Here is a 16675-nt window from a genome sequence, read left to right as displayed (position 1 = left end):
CATTCACCTTCTGTTAAGAGACTCCCAGGAGTGCTGAAACTGCAAATAAAGGTTGCGCTCAATGCAAGAAAAATGAAATTAATAAATCAGAATGAAGAGAGAAAAAGAGACGACCATACATATCTGAAGACTAGCAAAGATTTTCAGTCCTTGGACTAGAAAGGAGTCCAGTTCCTTTACCACCTGAATTTGCTCTGGAGATAATGAAAAGCATGAATGCGGCATAAAATAGATGCTTTCTTTGTATGTTTCTGGTGCTGAAGAAGTTATCCAATTTTAAAGGCTTGCATAAATGAAAATTGCCCTTGCTCATCAATCAGAATCAACCTATGTTGCCAAACTTACCATTCACCAAAGCAGTATAACATGTTACAAAGACTAACTTCAGTACTGCTGTTTTAACAAGCATCACTTTATGTTCCACTTAGGTGCCATTTTAATTACTCCTTTTATGGTTATCTCGATTGCCAGTGAAATACTCTAAAATGCTCACACATTATATTCAGCAAAGCATCATGTAACTTAAAAAAGAGAGAAAGGATGTAATCATAAAATAAAAAAGCGCAACCCATGACCTTGTTTCTAATTGCCTTTTGTTTATTGATGTTACAAGATCAGTGTGTGAGTTACACAAAACCCAAAAGAATAACTAATCATTCAGAACCTATGCAGCTGATTTTTTCTTCTTAATGTGGGTAATCAACCCAAGCCACAGACTTCTTAGAGTAATAACAAAAACCTCTCCAATCACCCATCCGAGAAATGTTGATGCTACAACAGAGTTCAGCTGCCACCAATCTAATTATTATACAAAAGGCCTTTCGTAGTTGCTCGAAGATATGCATCCATATCATATCCAGCGAGACGCATTCTCCATGCAAGCTCTTGTGCAGCCTCCATTTTGTTATGCATGCAAAGTTTCTTAATTAAACGATTACCCACAGGTTGCATAAAAAAGAAACCTTTCCTCAGCGCATAAAGCATAACATCCAACGCAGCAGCTAGCTTCCCTTCACGGCACAGGCAATTTATGAGAAGTACACAACTGGGGGGAGTGGCATCCATGTCGAACTCTATGAGGATGTTAAATATCTTAAGAGCGTCATCAACTTTTCTCACCTGGCAAAACCCAATGAGCCAGATGGTGTACGGGAGTGAACTAACAGAACCATGCTTCCGATCCATGTCAATTAATCCTCTAACTGCTTCTTCCAGGTAACCTTGCTCAAAATTTTTGCGCACCACTGCAATGGTCTTGGCTTCATCAGGAATCCGGTGCTTTTGCAAGAGGTGGTTCAGCCATAGGCTCACTGCTTGTGAGGTTCTCTTCTTCCTGCACAATGTTCTCATAAGAGAATTGTAAATTGACAAGCTAGGGGTGCATCCACTCCGCAACATATGTTGGAAAACCATCAAGGCATCCTCTTCTCTATGGACCTTTAGTAGCCCATCAATAAGTGTCCCATATGTGACTGCATCAGGGGAGAGACCCTTGAAGTAAATCTCTTTAAAGAGCTTCAGTGCCCCATCAGGGTTCCCCACCTTACACAAGCCATTGATCAGTATGTTATATGTAACGACATCAGGTACAACTCCACTGTCAATGATATCTCGGAGAAGTTTATATGCTTTAAGTACAAGCCCAGACTGGCACAACTCCTCAACCAATTTATGAAGACTGTTACTATCGCGAACCCGATGAGCACCTTGCGTGAGTCTAAGGAACAGAGAAGGATTCCTTCCCATTTCCATCTTATAGAAAAGAATGTGAGCTTCTTCCAGCCTCCCTGCCTTGCAAAGCCCGTCGATGAGAGCATTAAACGTCATAACAGTTGGCACGCACCCAAGCTTCCCCATCTCATCAAAGATCTGCTGTGCCTCATGAACAAGCCCTTCCTTGCATAATCCGCAGATCATGATAGTGTAGGTGGCAGAGTCAGGAAAAAGGTCATGCTGCGAAATCTCCAACCTCAGGGAACGAGCTCTGTCCAAAAGGCCAGCATCACAAAGACCCATGATCAGAGTGTTATAACAGTAGGTGTCGGGAACTAAACCTCTTTCGGTCATCTCAGTCAAGAAAGAGAAAGCGTCGTTGACCCTACCAGCTTCCACATAACCCCTGATCATTATAGTGTACAGGATACAATCCGGAACCACATTCTTTTTCAACATTTCCCAGTAATACCGGCATGCCTCTTCAAATCTCCCAGCCCTGAACAGCCCGTCAATCAAGCAGCTGTAACCACCCAACCCAAGAACGAATCCATCCTCCCTGAATGATTTCAAATGCTCGAAAGCTTCATCAATTCTCCCCAACTTGCAAAACCCACTCAACAATGCATTGTAGGTAACCGAGTCCGGCCTGCAGTTCTTCTGTTTCATGGAATCCAATAGCCTGCTCGCATCATTTAACCTATTGGCCTTGCAAAGTGAGGAGAGGAACACAGTGTAGATCATGGTATTCGGTGAGATGCCTCTCTGGAGCATTTCGTCGAACAACGCCAAGGCATCCTCGGTCTTCCCCGCCTTGCACAGGCCGTTCATCAAGATATTATAGGTCGACCGATTGGGGCGGCAATCTGACTTCAGCATCTGATTATAGACTGCCATGGCGAGCAAGATGACATCTTTATCGACGAAAATCTGGAGAGCGGTGTTGTATGTGAAGGTGTTGGGCCGGCAATTGAACTCCGCCATCCGGCCGAAGGACTCCACGGCCTTCTCGGCCATGCCGGAGGCCGAATAGGCCGAGAGGAGCACCGTGAATGCCGCGGGCGGGATGAGCTCGCCGCAATCCCTGATCTCGGCGAGTGATTGCCAGGCCGACTCGAACCCCCCGTCGCCGTCCCGGAGCAGGGAGATCATCCGGTTGTGGCCGAGCCAGCTGCGGAGGTGGCGGCGCCTCGAGGCCCAGACGAAGAAGCGGAAGGCGGAGCGGATGGCAGGGGTCTCGTCGAGGACGTCGGCGACGACGTGGGGGGTGAGGAGGGGGGCGATGCACTCGAGGGGAGGCTCGATGGCGGGGACGGTGTGGAGGATGGCGTGGACCTGCTCGGAGATGGAGAGCTCGTTGGAGAGGGAGGGAATGGTGGAGAGGAGACGAGCCTCCGATCTCCGGAGAAGAGATGGGGCTTTGGCTGCTCTTGCCCATCTCATACGGTCATGGAAAGAGAGGAAGAGAAAAAGAGAGAGAGAAGTGGGTATCAAGGAGGCGGGGAGAAGAGGGGAAGAGGGGCCTTTGGCTGCTCTTTGCCGCTCCCCTCACCGTCTCCGTTACCTTGTCACCAGCGGCGGCTACGTGCACTGAAGTCTGCAAAGTGTAAAGCTCCCAAGTTTGTGGACCGGGACAAGGTTCGACCTAATTTGCAGCCCAATGAACAGCTTAGCTGAATCCAACCAAAAATGGACTCACTTATGTGTTTTTGGGCTTCCCAAATTACTGGCTTCATTAGAATTTTTTCAGTGAATCTGAATTAACTTCACACATATGACATATCTTCATGAGTTTGCTCACATAGACAAATATAGAATGACAAGATAAAAACTACAATTATGTTATTAATAAAAACTAATTAATTTTTTTTTGGTGCTAGGGAAAAAAATGGAAGCAAGAAATTACATCGTAACTAACTCCTATAGCATCTCCTAGAAGTAGGTTTGATACTGCAGCCAGTCAAAGGTGAAGAATATTGTTTGAGAACCTCAGTATGTGTTAAGCCCAAATTTGCCGAGCCGTCGGCTACAACATTAGCCTTTCTTAATGCATGTGTCATTCTACAACTACCAATTAGCTTCATAAGTTGTCTGCAATCTTCAACCACCGCACCACATGAGTGAAAGTCCACATGAGAACCATCCATACAATCTTTAGAACCATGAGAGTAATCGTTTCTATCATGGCTCGTCGATGAATCATTAGAGAAAACCAATTACACCCCTTTGTCTAAAAGATTGGTGGCAAAAGCCAAATTATAACTAAAACCAAGCACCACCCATCATCCATCACAAGCATCGTTCTAAGGTCACGTTACCCGACGACATGTAGAAAAGCAGCATCTAGATCTTTTTTTTGCGTCTAGATATATTTTTGACCACCTTTAGGGGAGCAAGTACCTTTCTTCCCAATGGGTTCGGATTGTATTTTTTGTGCGATAGAGTAATTCAACATTTTCTGCAATGTGTACCATTGAATTGTGTAATGGCACTATAAGATCTGTGCAGAAAGATAAAAAAAATGGTTCGGAGCGTTTTGAGATGATATGATCCGACCGTTGATGTCATGAAAGAAGATCAACCATTCTTCCACGCAAAAGATACAGCCCAAACCCTCTTCTAATCCACTGGATACACCAAAGAGCCGCTAGAAATGTCATGAACCAATTAGTGTGATTTTGGTTGTTGTGGCAGATTTAGTTTCAGCCAATCGGTATGCGACAATGTGAAGAAGACATCATGGTCTGCTGCAGGGAGGAAGTAGCACCATACCACAGAAGATTTTGAGCAGTCTCTAATGGCGTGAAGAATAGATTCAGCTTCAGAGTTACATCTTGAACATGTAGGACCATCTGCTAAATTTCTCTCGAACTGCAACTCTGTTGTGCCTAGCCCCTTAACGGCAGCATGACCACATAAAAGGGTTTCAAATTAAAGATCATTTCTGAAAACAAGTTGCTCGGCTTTTCTTCTAAGAAAATAATTGCTCGGTAATTTTGTGATGAAATCGAGTATAAGGTCGTCACTCAATCCAGAACTTAAATAGCCAAAGCGCTGGGATGGTTTAGCTAAATAGAAGATGGCAAACGGCTAACTAAAATGTGACAATTTCATAAAAATGATTCCATGTAAACAATATTATTAAGGTTGTGCGAGAAGAGTTAAAGTGTTTCTCCAGCTGGGCCCACTTTAAGTTGTTGGGTAAGCCAGGTCTTACTGGGTTGGGCCAAGCAAGGTCGAGTTAAGCAGGTTCAATCCTAGGATCAGTCTGGCAAACTTAGGTCAGGCAGGATTTAGTTTAGCTATAAAGAGAAAGATCCAGCTAATACACTTGTAAGACTGCATCCCATAGTAACACCTACCGGTCCATTGGCTCAACTAGTTACGAAGGTAATCGCTCGGATGTTCGGATCATAACGAAGCCTCTTGTGGCAACGATAATCTTGTAAAATCGTTTGTTTCATTTGTGTTGCATCAAGTATCAGCTAGTGTTGTGCACATCGGCTCAGGGTTGAACAAAAAATCAAAAATTATTCTCTAAAAAAATAAAAAAGAAAATTAGCAGAAATATGATGCCTCATTAATTTATAACGTAATAATGTGCTATATAGTATATATAAGCCAATAAAATTAACAGATGCACTGGAAAAATTACATGATGTCTTTCTCTGCATAACGAAAAGAAGCAACCTAGATCAAAAAGACACCCTTGAATCCTCAGTCGAATCCACTGACAGGGCTATAGAAAAATCTACGTCGATGAAGAAGACGATAATCCACATTCCGATGCCCTAATAATAGGAAGGGAGGACTCATCGCAGCAGCACTTGTTGGCCCTTGAGAGTTCAACGACCGTTGGATTGTTAATTAATCTTAGTGGACATGGGCACCTCTCCAATTTTTTACATGCAGTTGGACTAGCCCATTTACGTTAGTGCTCTGGGAACCAATTTGACATCTGAAAAACTACTATCTATTGTATCTTATTTGAAATTGCCTTACTTCTTAAGAAGAAAAAATTCCGAGTGACAAGCATCTCTAAGCTCAGTTCATTGGCATTGCTCTTATAGGTCTAGGTCAATCCCACATGGTGTCATTTCCATCTAATGCTAAAAAAATTTCTATGATAAGTGAAACTACTTGTTATCAAGCATGTTGTATCTTCCTTTCTTTGCTTTGTTACAATGTGAAATTCGAATGATCCTGAAAGTTTTCATTTTTTTTTTTATGTCTTTCTGTTCTTAAAAACCCTACGTTTCAGAAATGCTTCTATCATTAAACAAGTAATAATAAAAGTTAGTGACTTATTGCATGAACTAATTTCTAAGTTACAAACAAGAATGGGGCAGCAATGAGATCGGCACGATGGATTGGTGCATGAAGGCGATCCAGGCTCTTGGTTGTCAATCTTTCATAGGAATCCAGCCGGCTAAAACACGACTACTCATGCAAAAGACTGAAACAAAGAGTGTAAAAATAGCAGCCTAATTCCTCTTTAGTTTTCTCCTTTTCTTAATCAATCAATTAATTTGTGAATCTCGTTTGGTTAGGACACTGGGAAGACGAAAGACGCTTCAGGCATTTATGTCATCCGTTTTGCCCTGGAAATTATCATATCAACCAATAAATATTGTAACAAACTTGCCCGTTTCCATTAGAATCCCCTTCCTCTCTTTTTTTTTTCTTTTTTTATAGTAAAAACGGCAATTCATATAGCTCTAACATGAGTACATCCTGCCAAGTCAGAAAAAAGTAAAAAGTACAATGGGATCGGGAGCTCTACGGAAGGGGTCCATAAAAACTCTCCGAAATGTTGTGCAACATGAGAGACGACCCAATCTACTGCTCTGTTCGCCTTCCGATAAACATATGCTACCCGGAGCTCACCCAACTCCAAAACCAGTCTGCGTGTCTCGCGAATGAGTGGATGACCATCTCCATACTTGTCCGCACCCCGGATCTACTCGATCACCCTAGAAGAATCCTCCTCGATGTATACCCGCTCGGCATCGAGCACCTGCCTCGCATATGATATCCCCTCCCAGGCAGCTCGAAGCTCTGCCCCAACTACGGTGAGGCCTGGCATGCGACGGCCCCCTGCTGCGACCAGACTACCACGATGGTCTCTGATCACAAATCTAACACCTCCGGACCTCCCATCTACCGCTACGCTGCTATCAAAGTTCACCTTGAGAAAACCAGGGAGTGGGGGTACCCAAGAAACAAAAGCAAATCTGGACGCTGAACCAGTGAAGTGAGTACCCCAGATGTCCCTGGCTATCCCAAGAGAATACAAAGCAGTGCATGAAGTCACCTCCCCAGCCTAAAGCATTGCTTTAACCACCACCAACCTTGGAGAAGACCTCCTGTCCTTAAACAAGCCCGCAGTCCTGTCCAACCAGATATGGTAGGCTAGATATGCTCTAAGTATCCCTACCTCAATAGATCTAGGGCTCTGAAAGGAGTCTCTCAGCAGTTGTAACAGATCCTGTACTGACACCACCGACTGTGGGAGAGGAGCAAGTGACTTTCTTCATATCTTCCTGGCCCTAGGACACTGCAGAAGAGCATGCCCAATAGTCTCCTTAGAGTCCGTGCACACCTCGCAACATAGAGGGATCCGCATACCCCGCTTAATGAGCACACTCCTGGTGGGAAGGCAGCCCCAGGCCACCTTCCAAAAGAAGAGCGCCACCCGCAGATGAATCCGCATCCTCCAAATCCAACCTTTCTCGATCTGCCAAACTAGCTCCCCCCTGAATAAAACTTGAAGATCCCTCGCCCACACCTGCGACCGCCCCGTTGGTGCCCAGACTAATCTGTCAGGCTCCCCCCGAATGGGCACTGAGAGAGCCAAGACCAACTCTACCAGGTGCTCTCCAAAAACCTCCCGAATAAATCCCTCTCTCCATCGGCCCTTCTCTGAAACCATCAGATCACTAACCATGTGGCCCACCAATCGTTCCGAGTCCACCATAGTCGGAAAATGACTGAGCGGCTGCGCAGTTACCCAACAATCCTCTAAAACATCAATGGACCGACCGTCACCAATGACCTATCTAATCTCCGGGAGGACCATCCTAGCTTTGACACACATCTCCCTCCACATTGGTGAGTGGTGGCGAGCAGTTCTCGCTCCAAGCAGCACCACACCATATTTCGCCTTCATCAAGAAGGACCACATATTGTCGGGCTCCAGAACAAATCTCATGACATGTTGGGCTACTAACACCTTCCGCCTCTCCAACAAGGACTGCACCCCCAAACCCCCAAATCTGGTAGGATGACACACCACCTCCCATGCTAACATATGGATGCCACCCCTGCCTCCATGCTTTCCCCAGATGAAGTTTCTAAATAGCTGCTCAAGAGACCTCAAAACCGACACTGGGATGAAGGAATTGGAGAGTAAGTAAATGGGGATCGAGGAGAGAATTGACCGGACCATGGTGATCCTACCCATCATAGACAATGAGTGCATCTGCCAGCCCTCCAGCCTCTGCCTGATGCTGAGCTCGATGGAAGAGCAATCCCTGTTGCGCAACCGCCGGCCTGAAATCGGGATTCCCAGATATCTCATAGTGCCATCCTGCTTGCCCACCCCCAAGATCTCCAGAGTAGAATGCCTCACCTTTTGTCTGGTCTTCGGACTGAAACAAATAGCTGACTTTGAGAAGTTGACCTACTGCCCTGACGCTGCACAATATTCCTGAAGAATCCTACCAGTGACCCTGCCGCGATGACCGGGCTAGCAACAAGCAGTCATCAGCAAAAAATAAATGGGATATTGGGGTAGCACCCACCACTGGTATGTAAGGCTCTAGACACAGCATGACGTAAGGCTCTATTTAGTGCATCCGCATAAATAATGAACAGCAGGAGGGATAGGGGGCATCCCCGGTGTAGCCCTATCGATGACTCGAAGAAACAAGATGGCGTACCATTCACTAGAATGGCGAACGATGGAGCCCTAACACACCCCATAATCCACCAGATCCATGCCTCATGAAAACCAAACCCCTGCAAAGACTGCTGTACAAAGTTCCAGCGCATCCTGTCGTAGGTCCTCTCCATATCAAACTTGACTCCCATCAAGCTCCTCCTCATCGGAGCTCTGCCCAAATCAAACATAAACTCTTGGGGTATCAGGACATTATCGGAGATGCTGCGCCCTCCAATAAAAGCTCTCTACTCTAGGCTGATCAACCTCGAAAGGATATCCCTCAACCTAATGGCAAGTATCTTCGTCGTAGCCATGTGCAAGGTGGTGCACAGGCTAACCGGTCGAAAATGATCCGGCTCAGTAGCATCCTGCCGCTTCGATATCAAAGTGATGAAAGTCCTCTAATACTCTAACGACATCACCGTTGTACTGAAGAACTGCTATATAGAAGCCGTCACATTCTGTCCCACTATCATCCAATACCTCCGAAAGAATAAGGGTGGAAAACCATCTGGCCCTGGCGCCTTGTCCCCCTCGAGGGACCACATCGCCTCCCTGATCTTCCTCTCCGACACCGGCCTAATCAATGCTGCAGTCTTCTCCTCCAACACCTGGTCTGCAGGCATCGGCATCACCGCTCGACTCCCATCCCCCGTCTGCTCTGTCCACCTAGCTCTGAAAAAGCCCTCCACCACCCTCTGAATCATAGCAGGATCATCTGACAGCTGCCCATCCTCACCCCTGATGATTCTAATCCTATTCTGGTGCCTCCTGATCACCGTCGCCTGATGAAAAAATCTGATGTTCCGATCCCTCTCCAAAATCCACTGAACCCTAGACTTATGTCTATATAGGGCTCGTTTGGTTCGCGGGAAGTATTTTCCCTCTTAGGAATATGATTCCTGGGAATCAGATTCCTAGGAAGAGGATACCTAGGAAAGTACTTTTGGCATGTTTGGTTAACCATGGGAAAGTGACAAATTTCCAAAGTGCTTATGTTTGGTTGACCATCCACTTTCCTAGGAAAGTTATGTATAATTCCTATTATGCCCTTAATAAAAATTAGGTCTTTAATGCCTCTTTAATGCTTCTTTAATGCTGAAGGGTCTTTTTGGGAAAAAATAAAAAAGGAGTGATTCCCACCTCATGGGAAAGTTACTTTTCCATGTTTCTCATGGGAAAGACTTTCCCATGAAATGTGGGAATCATATTCCCATGGAAATACAACTTTCCCATCTCTCTCCTTTGAAAACTCCAACCAAACAAGAGGCATTTCATTACTTTCCCGTTGACCACACTTTCCCCCATCCTTTTCCTGCGAACCAAACGAGCCCATAGTGTCTCCTACTATCTAAGAAGAGAATCATGTAAGGCTAAATGCGATCCGAGCTCCCCCACCTCCACCTCCGATAATCCTCCCCTCAGTGCCTCCTGCGACTGTAGCCTAGTGGTGAGGTTCTCTCAAATTCTTTCCTAAGTGACGGCCAATCCATGGAGTGTACACAAGGACAAGAAGCCCAAGTGGAGATCAAGCCAAGACCAAGCCCGCCAAGTGCCAACTTGATGACTATTGAGGTTAGCCATTCTTCCTTAAGTTCTTAGCAAGCCAAACCTCATCCAAGGCACCGAGCGAAACATTCGGATTGTGTGGCATTGGGCTCGACACGTGCCAGCCTTGCGCGCTCGGCCAAAGGCCGCATGCAAGGAAATGGCACGACCATGCTAAATGCTTTGGACGCCCAAGCCATTGGGGCATCACAACCCACCGCACAGCACGCGTGGCCTTGGCTTTTTAGGCCTTGGCCAGCGCGCGTCCAAGCAGGAAGAAGACGTTCGGCCAGAAGACTGAGTGCACCTAAAGGAAACCAGCGCACGGCCACCAGTCCGCGCACCCACGCATGAAGCAGGCGCACCGTCGACAGACTGAGCACATGCTTCAGGATCAAGCGCATGGCTGACAGACCGAGCGTGCGCACCAGGTCTAGGCGTGCGGCCAACAGTCGCACGCACATGTATGGAAGAGGGGCGTAGGAAGAAGCCCACGCCCGCGCAGCCAGAGCGCCTCAGGCCTCGACCGGCGCGCGCATGTGCAAGGAAGGAATGCGGGGCAAGCGGCGTCCCGCTCGCACGGCCCTGGCGTCATCAGGCCAGGCAGGCGCACGCACACGCACCAAGGGGCACACGGCAAGCGAGCGCGCGCGAGGTTCGTGACCACGCACGCAGTCCGCCCGACTAGGTGCGCCCAAGTGTCCAGTGGCCAACCACCCAGCAGCCAACCGGCCAGCGCCCAGGTGTCCAGAGCCCAGGCGCCAAGCGCCCAGTGCCAACTGCCCAAGCGCCCAAGTGCCAGCATCCAAGCGCCTGAGTGCCAGCGTCCAAGCGCCCAAGTGCCAGTGCTAGCACCAGCCAACAGCTAGAGACTGCAAGCTACAGCAGACTGCAGCGCCAGCCAACAGCAAGGAACCAACGTCCAAGGGTTGCTGCAGTGCCATAGCCAGCCAACCATCGATTTTCATCAAGAACCACCGGCCCAACCACTTGGCAACCGGAAAACAACTAATGCATCACTTCAGCCAGCACAAGAGCAAGTGAACAGCGGTTGCCATGAAGTTATCAAGCCAAGAAGGGGACAAAACTGTAGCAACACATGGCGCCTTCTTAGGCATTGTAAAGGCCTATATAAAAGCCTAAGTTAGGAAGATTTAGGGGTCTTTTTCAGAACATTGTAATAGCCACTTTGAAAGTGAGTTCGGCCGAAAGGCTTCGATAGGCAATAGTGCCTAATTCGGTCCCTAGGGATTTGGGCTAAGGGAGGGAATATTAACCCCCTTAGATTAGGCTAAGGTTGGGTCATCACGCCCTCCTTAGATTCATTGTATTTCCTTTTCTTCAAGTGGAATCAAACCAGCCATTTGTTGCCTCAACTACTTCCTTGAATAGTCTACAATTGGCCTCATTTGCTTAAGGTTCCGAAGAGGAGATCATTCTCCAATCTTAGCCAAGTCAAGCTTGGAGTTATAAGGAGTCACAAGTGCCAACATTCCAAATCAGCCGGCGTTACCTCAATTCGGTCAAGGCACACATCATTGGCCAAGTCAAAGGAGCCAAAGGAGCCAAAAGCCATCGCCAAAGCAGGCCAAAGGCTAACGCCAAAGGAGCAAGGAGAAATACTTGGTGTGGTTGGCGAGTGACCGACACTAGACCCCACCAAATTGGTGCTTTCATTGAGAGAAAATTCTCTCCTTGGAGGTAACGTGTTTATCTACAATTAAAGTAAGTAGTGTCCTTAAATTTCTGCATTCATCCTTTTTACTTAAGTTCATATCTTGAGTGGGAAAAGAGGGAAGGGACCCTTGTGAGAACCTTGTAAGGGTTGTGAGGACACCACTACTTGTACCCGTGAGTGCCTTTGAAGGATTGTTCTGAAATCATAGAAAAGATTTTATGGATTCCGGGAAAAATATCCAAAGGCTAGAAGCCTTAGAATCCCACTCTAACCAAGTGAGCAAATTCCTAGAAGAACTCTCCAATACCATGGCCGAAATGAGGAGGGAGACTAATAGGAGTTTGGAGAGGTTGGAGAGACGGATTGGGAGTGAAGAAAAAGGAAAAAAAGTAAGGGATGAGCCTTGGCCAAATGCATCTAGGCATGACCAAGGAGGAGAAGGAAGTGATGATGGGTTGGCCAACAATGAGAGGGAGTTTCATGCTAGGGAAAGAGTGCAAAAAAAAACTAAAAGAGGGAGTAGAGTTGAAGGTTATGGAGTTGTCACGACCCCCGCCCCGTTCCCGGCGGGCCGCCGCGACGGTCCTAGGGTGCGGGTAGGCATAAGGCCACCAGCCACCGCGTAGAACCCTACTACCTATCAATCATCAATAGATCTTAAAAAATTTGGCATGATACATGCACAAAATGGTCACTTTTCCTATAGTGACCTGTCAGGATTATCTCAATACATACAACACACTACCTGTCAGAGCAGCAATCACATAATCCGTCACATAATGAACCTGGACAATATATATCAATACATTATCTCAGGCATATAACTCATCTGTATAAAAATCTGGTTCCCATTCCATCCATGGTCAAACCCATATCCACAACAGGATCTATGACTGTAACTATGCACTATATACAATAGAAGGTTTATAATACACCAAAAGGTATAAACCTCTATTTACATTATACTATACTATACTATGGAGCGGCACAGCTAGCAGGCAACCACTAATCCTGCTCCTCTCTATACAATACCTTTCCTGCAATCAAAAACATCAAACTGGGGAGTGAGTATATAAATACTCAGTGAGTGGAGTAGAGAGTACTATGCACATGAGACAGAATATAATCATGGCTCGAGATGAAATCTCAAGATCAATAACAAGATGAACATGATCTCAACATAGAGAATATGGAGTAAATCATCAATATCACCACAATCAATATCAACTCATCTGAAGCATATATGGAATAATCAAGTAAACATATATGCTACTCATGAATATGCTCAACAGATCATAATGCTGGAACATACAAATCAGGTGTCAATATGCTGAAATCATCACTAGACAGCTATCGGGAGGTGGGTTTTACGCCCCAGGCGAACCAGCAACAACTCCCTACTGCCATATGCATATATCGAGTATGACACCACACCAATATGTAAATCATCACTAGACAGCTGTCGGGAGGTGGGTTTTACGCCCCAGGCGAACCAGCAACAACTCCCCACTGTCACATGCATATGCAGGATAAGACACCATATCGATAATGTAAATGCTAGACAGCTATCGGGAGGTGGGTTTTACGCCCCAGGCGAACCAGCAACAACTCCCTACTGTCACATGCATATGCAGGATAAGATACCACACTGATCATGTAAATGCTGGCCAGTATCCAGAACAGAAATCCATCTCACATCTACATACTAAACGGCACCTCGCGGGAATTCTACATCCGCGGAAAGCCATACTGCACCTCGCGGGGTCTTACTATGCCCGGCGGCAAGCAGAATATAAGTCGTAGGACCGGCCGATCCTACGCCTAGGGCCGTGTCCCCCCTAGGAAGGGACTGGGCTCCGCCCACCCAGAAGGCTACTATGTGCGCACAAAGGCCGATGTTCAACCCCCATCGACTATAGGTGTCCTGCAGATACTGCCAAGCCATGCATAAATGCCATAATGCACCCTCCCAATACTCTACTAAAAAGGAGTATAATCAAGACTACCACTCACTTGATCATGACCCAATCATAAACTAACATCAGGGTTAGAAGTGAGGGTCAAGGAAGTGCAATACAACTCAATATACCACTAAAAAGGCTCTACAAATCTTTGAAATAGAGGAAATGAAATCAATTTACAAAAGAAATCATTTCACAATTCGGAATCAATTTGATTACTCATCAACCCCTCGTAATTCCTCTCAATGTTCCCTCAAATGCATGTACAGAATAATCAAGCATGGAGAATCAAGATTATAGAGGAATCTACTACAATATCAGTCAATATGCACAAGTGGAATCAATTCACACTTGGCGACATTCATGAAAATGAATAAGGAATGTGCTCATGGTGCAAAGTACAAACTCCCACTCACCTGCCAATCCGGCACGGCCTCGATACGCCTCTAGAATTTTACAGTAGGCAGCAGGGGACTTCTTCCTCTTGTTCCCTAGCTTCTTGCCTAACTGTGACATGCATTTACAATACATTTAGTTTTGTATCAAGGGCTATAATCTACGTGCCAATTATAATATAGGAGACTTTAATTAATTCAACTCCCCCATTCCCTAAATCTTTTCTTTTCTTTTCTTTTTTCTTTTTCTATTAATTAACTCGCCATTTATGTGTATTAGGGACTCCCTTGCATGAGTACAAGGTCCCCTTAGCTTAATCTAGGCTTAATACCCTATTATAGCATGAAATCCCCTATTTTCCATCCGGATGAACAGTAACCCGAACTGACAGTGGGTTACTTCATCCCGGTTTTGATCCACTTTCAAGACTCCAAATTTGATGAAATTTTTACCTAACATTCTACACTCATAGAGGATTCCAAAGAGATAACATGCATCATCATCGGAGGCCGTTTGACCCCCTAAATAATTCGCCGAAGTTGGGACTTTGACACAGTTTTTCCGTAGTGCCGGAAAAATTTGTCAAAATCCGATTCTTCTTCTTTTAACCACCTCTACAACCCTTATCCGACCCCTCTAGACTATATCCACCCTTTGTATAGCCTAATGTCATCAAAAGACTAGATAGGGATGGATATTTACCTTTTTCTTTTTGGAAATCGAGGTCCTTGCATAGAGGGGAAGGAGATCTACACTTTTCCCTTCAGCTGGCAGCGCAACCGGGATCTCCTTCCTCTTCCTTTCTTCCTTTCCTTTCCTCTTCCTTTCTTCCTTTCCTTTCCTCTGTTTCACGCCTGAGAACCCCCCCCTCTCTGTCTCTCGGTTTCATTCCAAAGCCACAGCAAACCCTCCAATTAAATCACATCAAAATACTATTCACCCTTTTTTTAATATTATTAAATTCCCATTTTGCCCCTAACACTTCAACATATCTACTGTTATGCCATTAACTTTTGATTTCTTTCCAATTTTACCCTTACCACTTCAACGCATCTACAACTATGCCATTATCTTTTCATTTCTTCCAATTTTACCCCTCATATCAATTTTAAAGGACTATTCTATCCTTTTTTATATAAAAAAATATTTTGGGGTTATTACATCCTCCCCCCTTATATAAAATTCGTCCTCGAATTTAAAAGAGTAAATTACCTGATTACTCAAAGGGGTGAGTGTATCTGCTCTTCATATTCTGCTCAGTGTGGTATTGGAAATCAAATAAATTAGGAGTGTTTTACCTTCTATCTCTACCACATAGGTAGGATATACATACTTCGCTTTTATACTATCCCCTACAGGTGTATTAATAGCTAAGGGAATACGCATTAATATCTTATCCTTAGCTAACTTTTTAGCAAAATAAGGGGACACAAATGAATGGGTAGCTCCAGAATTAAATAATACTCTAGCTTTAATCTTATCAATGAGGAGCATACCTGTCACAGCTACATTTAATGCCTGTGCCTCTTGTGGATTTACCGTGAACACCCTTCCTTGCCCTCTACCTACTGGAGCTGATGGCTGAGATGGTCCAACACTCTGCTGTGATGCTGGTGTCTGACCTCTGCCTCTGCCTACAGGCCCCCTACTACTAGGCCTGTCCATCTGCACAGAAGGGTAGGATGCCAAAGGCACAAACTGCTGGGTGGCACCCTGCAGGCATTCTCTGGCAAAATGACCCGGCTGTCCACATCTGTAGCACACTCCCTGGCCCATTCTGCATCTGCCAGGGTGCTGCTTCCCACATATGCCACACACTGGCCATGATTGGAACCCAGATTCAGTTCTGGCTATAGTGACTGGAGGACGAGGTACTGATGGTAGAAAAGTATCTTGTGATTGACCTCTTTCCCTCCATTTCCTCTTACGTGGGGCAGGTGGAGCTGAGCGTACAGACTGCTCCGTCGGGCCCTCCGAGAGATCTACTCCCTCAGATCTACCTCTACTGTTTTGCTCCTTCCCCACACTCATTTTCCTCTGTTCTCTTTCAGCTCTTTCCTCTTTATTTCTGGTCTCCCACTGTTTTGCTTTATCTATCAGCCTAGACAAGGTGGGGACCTCTACTGCCAGTACTGCATTATAAAGCGGGGAAATCAGACCTCGTCTGAACCTTTCTATCCTGGCAGCTTCAGTGGGGATGATGTAAGGAGCATACTTCCCCAATCTAGTGAACTCACGAGCGTACTCAGATACGCTCATTCCGGGCATCTGCTTCAGCCTCTCAAACTGAAGAGCCCAATTCTGCCTCTCAGCCGGAGACAAGAACTCATCCATCACTGCTTGCCTGAACTCTTCCCAGGTTGGAGGATTCCTACTATACAATCTGTCCTCCACGTGCCTCTGGTACCAGCCCCAGGCATCTTCCTTCATTGTAAG

General features: G+C 45.8%; 1 protein-coding gene across 1 annotated transcript; it reads right to left on the bottom strand.

The window, feature by feature from the left end:
* Positions 1 to 543: 543 nt before the first annotated feature.
* On the bottom strand, positions 544 to 3331 carry LOC103716239 (pentatricopeptide repeat-containing protein At1g79540). Its single transcript, XM_017844983.3, has one exon. The coding sequence runs from the start codon at positions 3154 to 3156 to the stop codon at positions 799 to 801; it is 2358 nt and encodes a 785-aa protein (XP_017700472.2). The 5' UTR covers positions 3157 to 3331; the 3' UTR covers positions 544 to 798.
* Positions 3332 to 16675: the final 13344 nt, after the last annotated feature.

This window comes from Phoenix dactylifera, chromosome 1 (genome assembly GCF_009389715.1).
Source record: "Phoenix dactylifera cultivar Barhee BC4 chromosome 1, palm_55x_up_171113_PBpolish2nd_filt_p, whole genome shotgun sequence".
Taxonomy (NCBI): Eukaryota; Viridiplantae; Streptophyta; class Magnoliopsida; order Arecales; family Arecaceae; genus Phoenix; species Phoenix dactylifera.
The sequence above is the reverse complement of the archived record's forward strand: the minus strand, read 5'-3'. Positions and strand labels throughout refer to the sequence as shown.

Coding starts and splice junctions, on each gene's coding strand:
- LOC103716239 (XM_017844983.3), bottom strand. CDS start 3,156: ATGAGATGGGCAAGAGCAGCCAAAGCCCCATCTCTTCTCCGGAGATCG.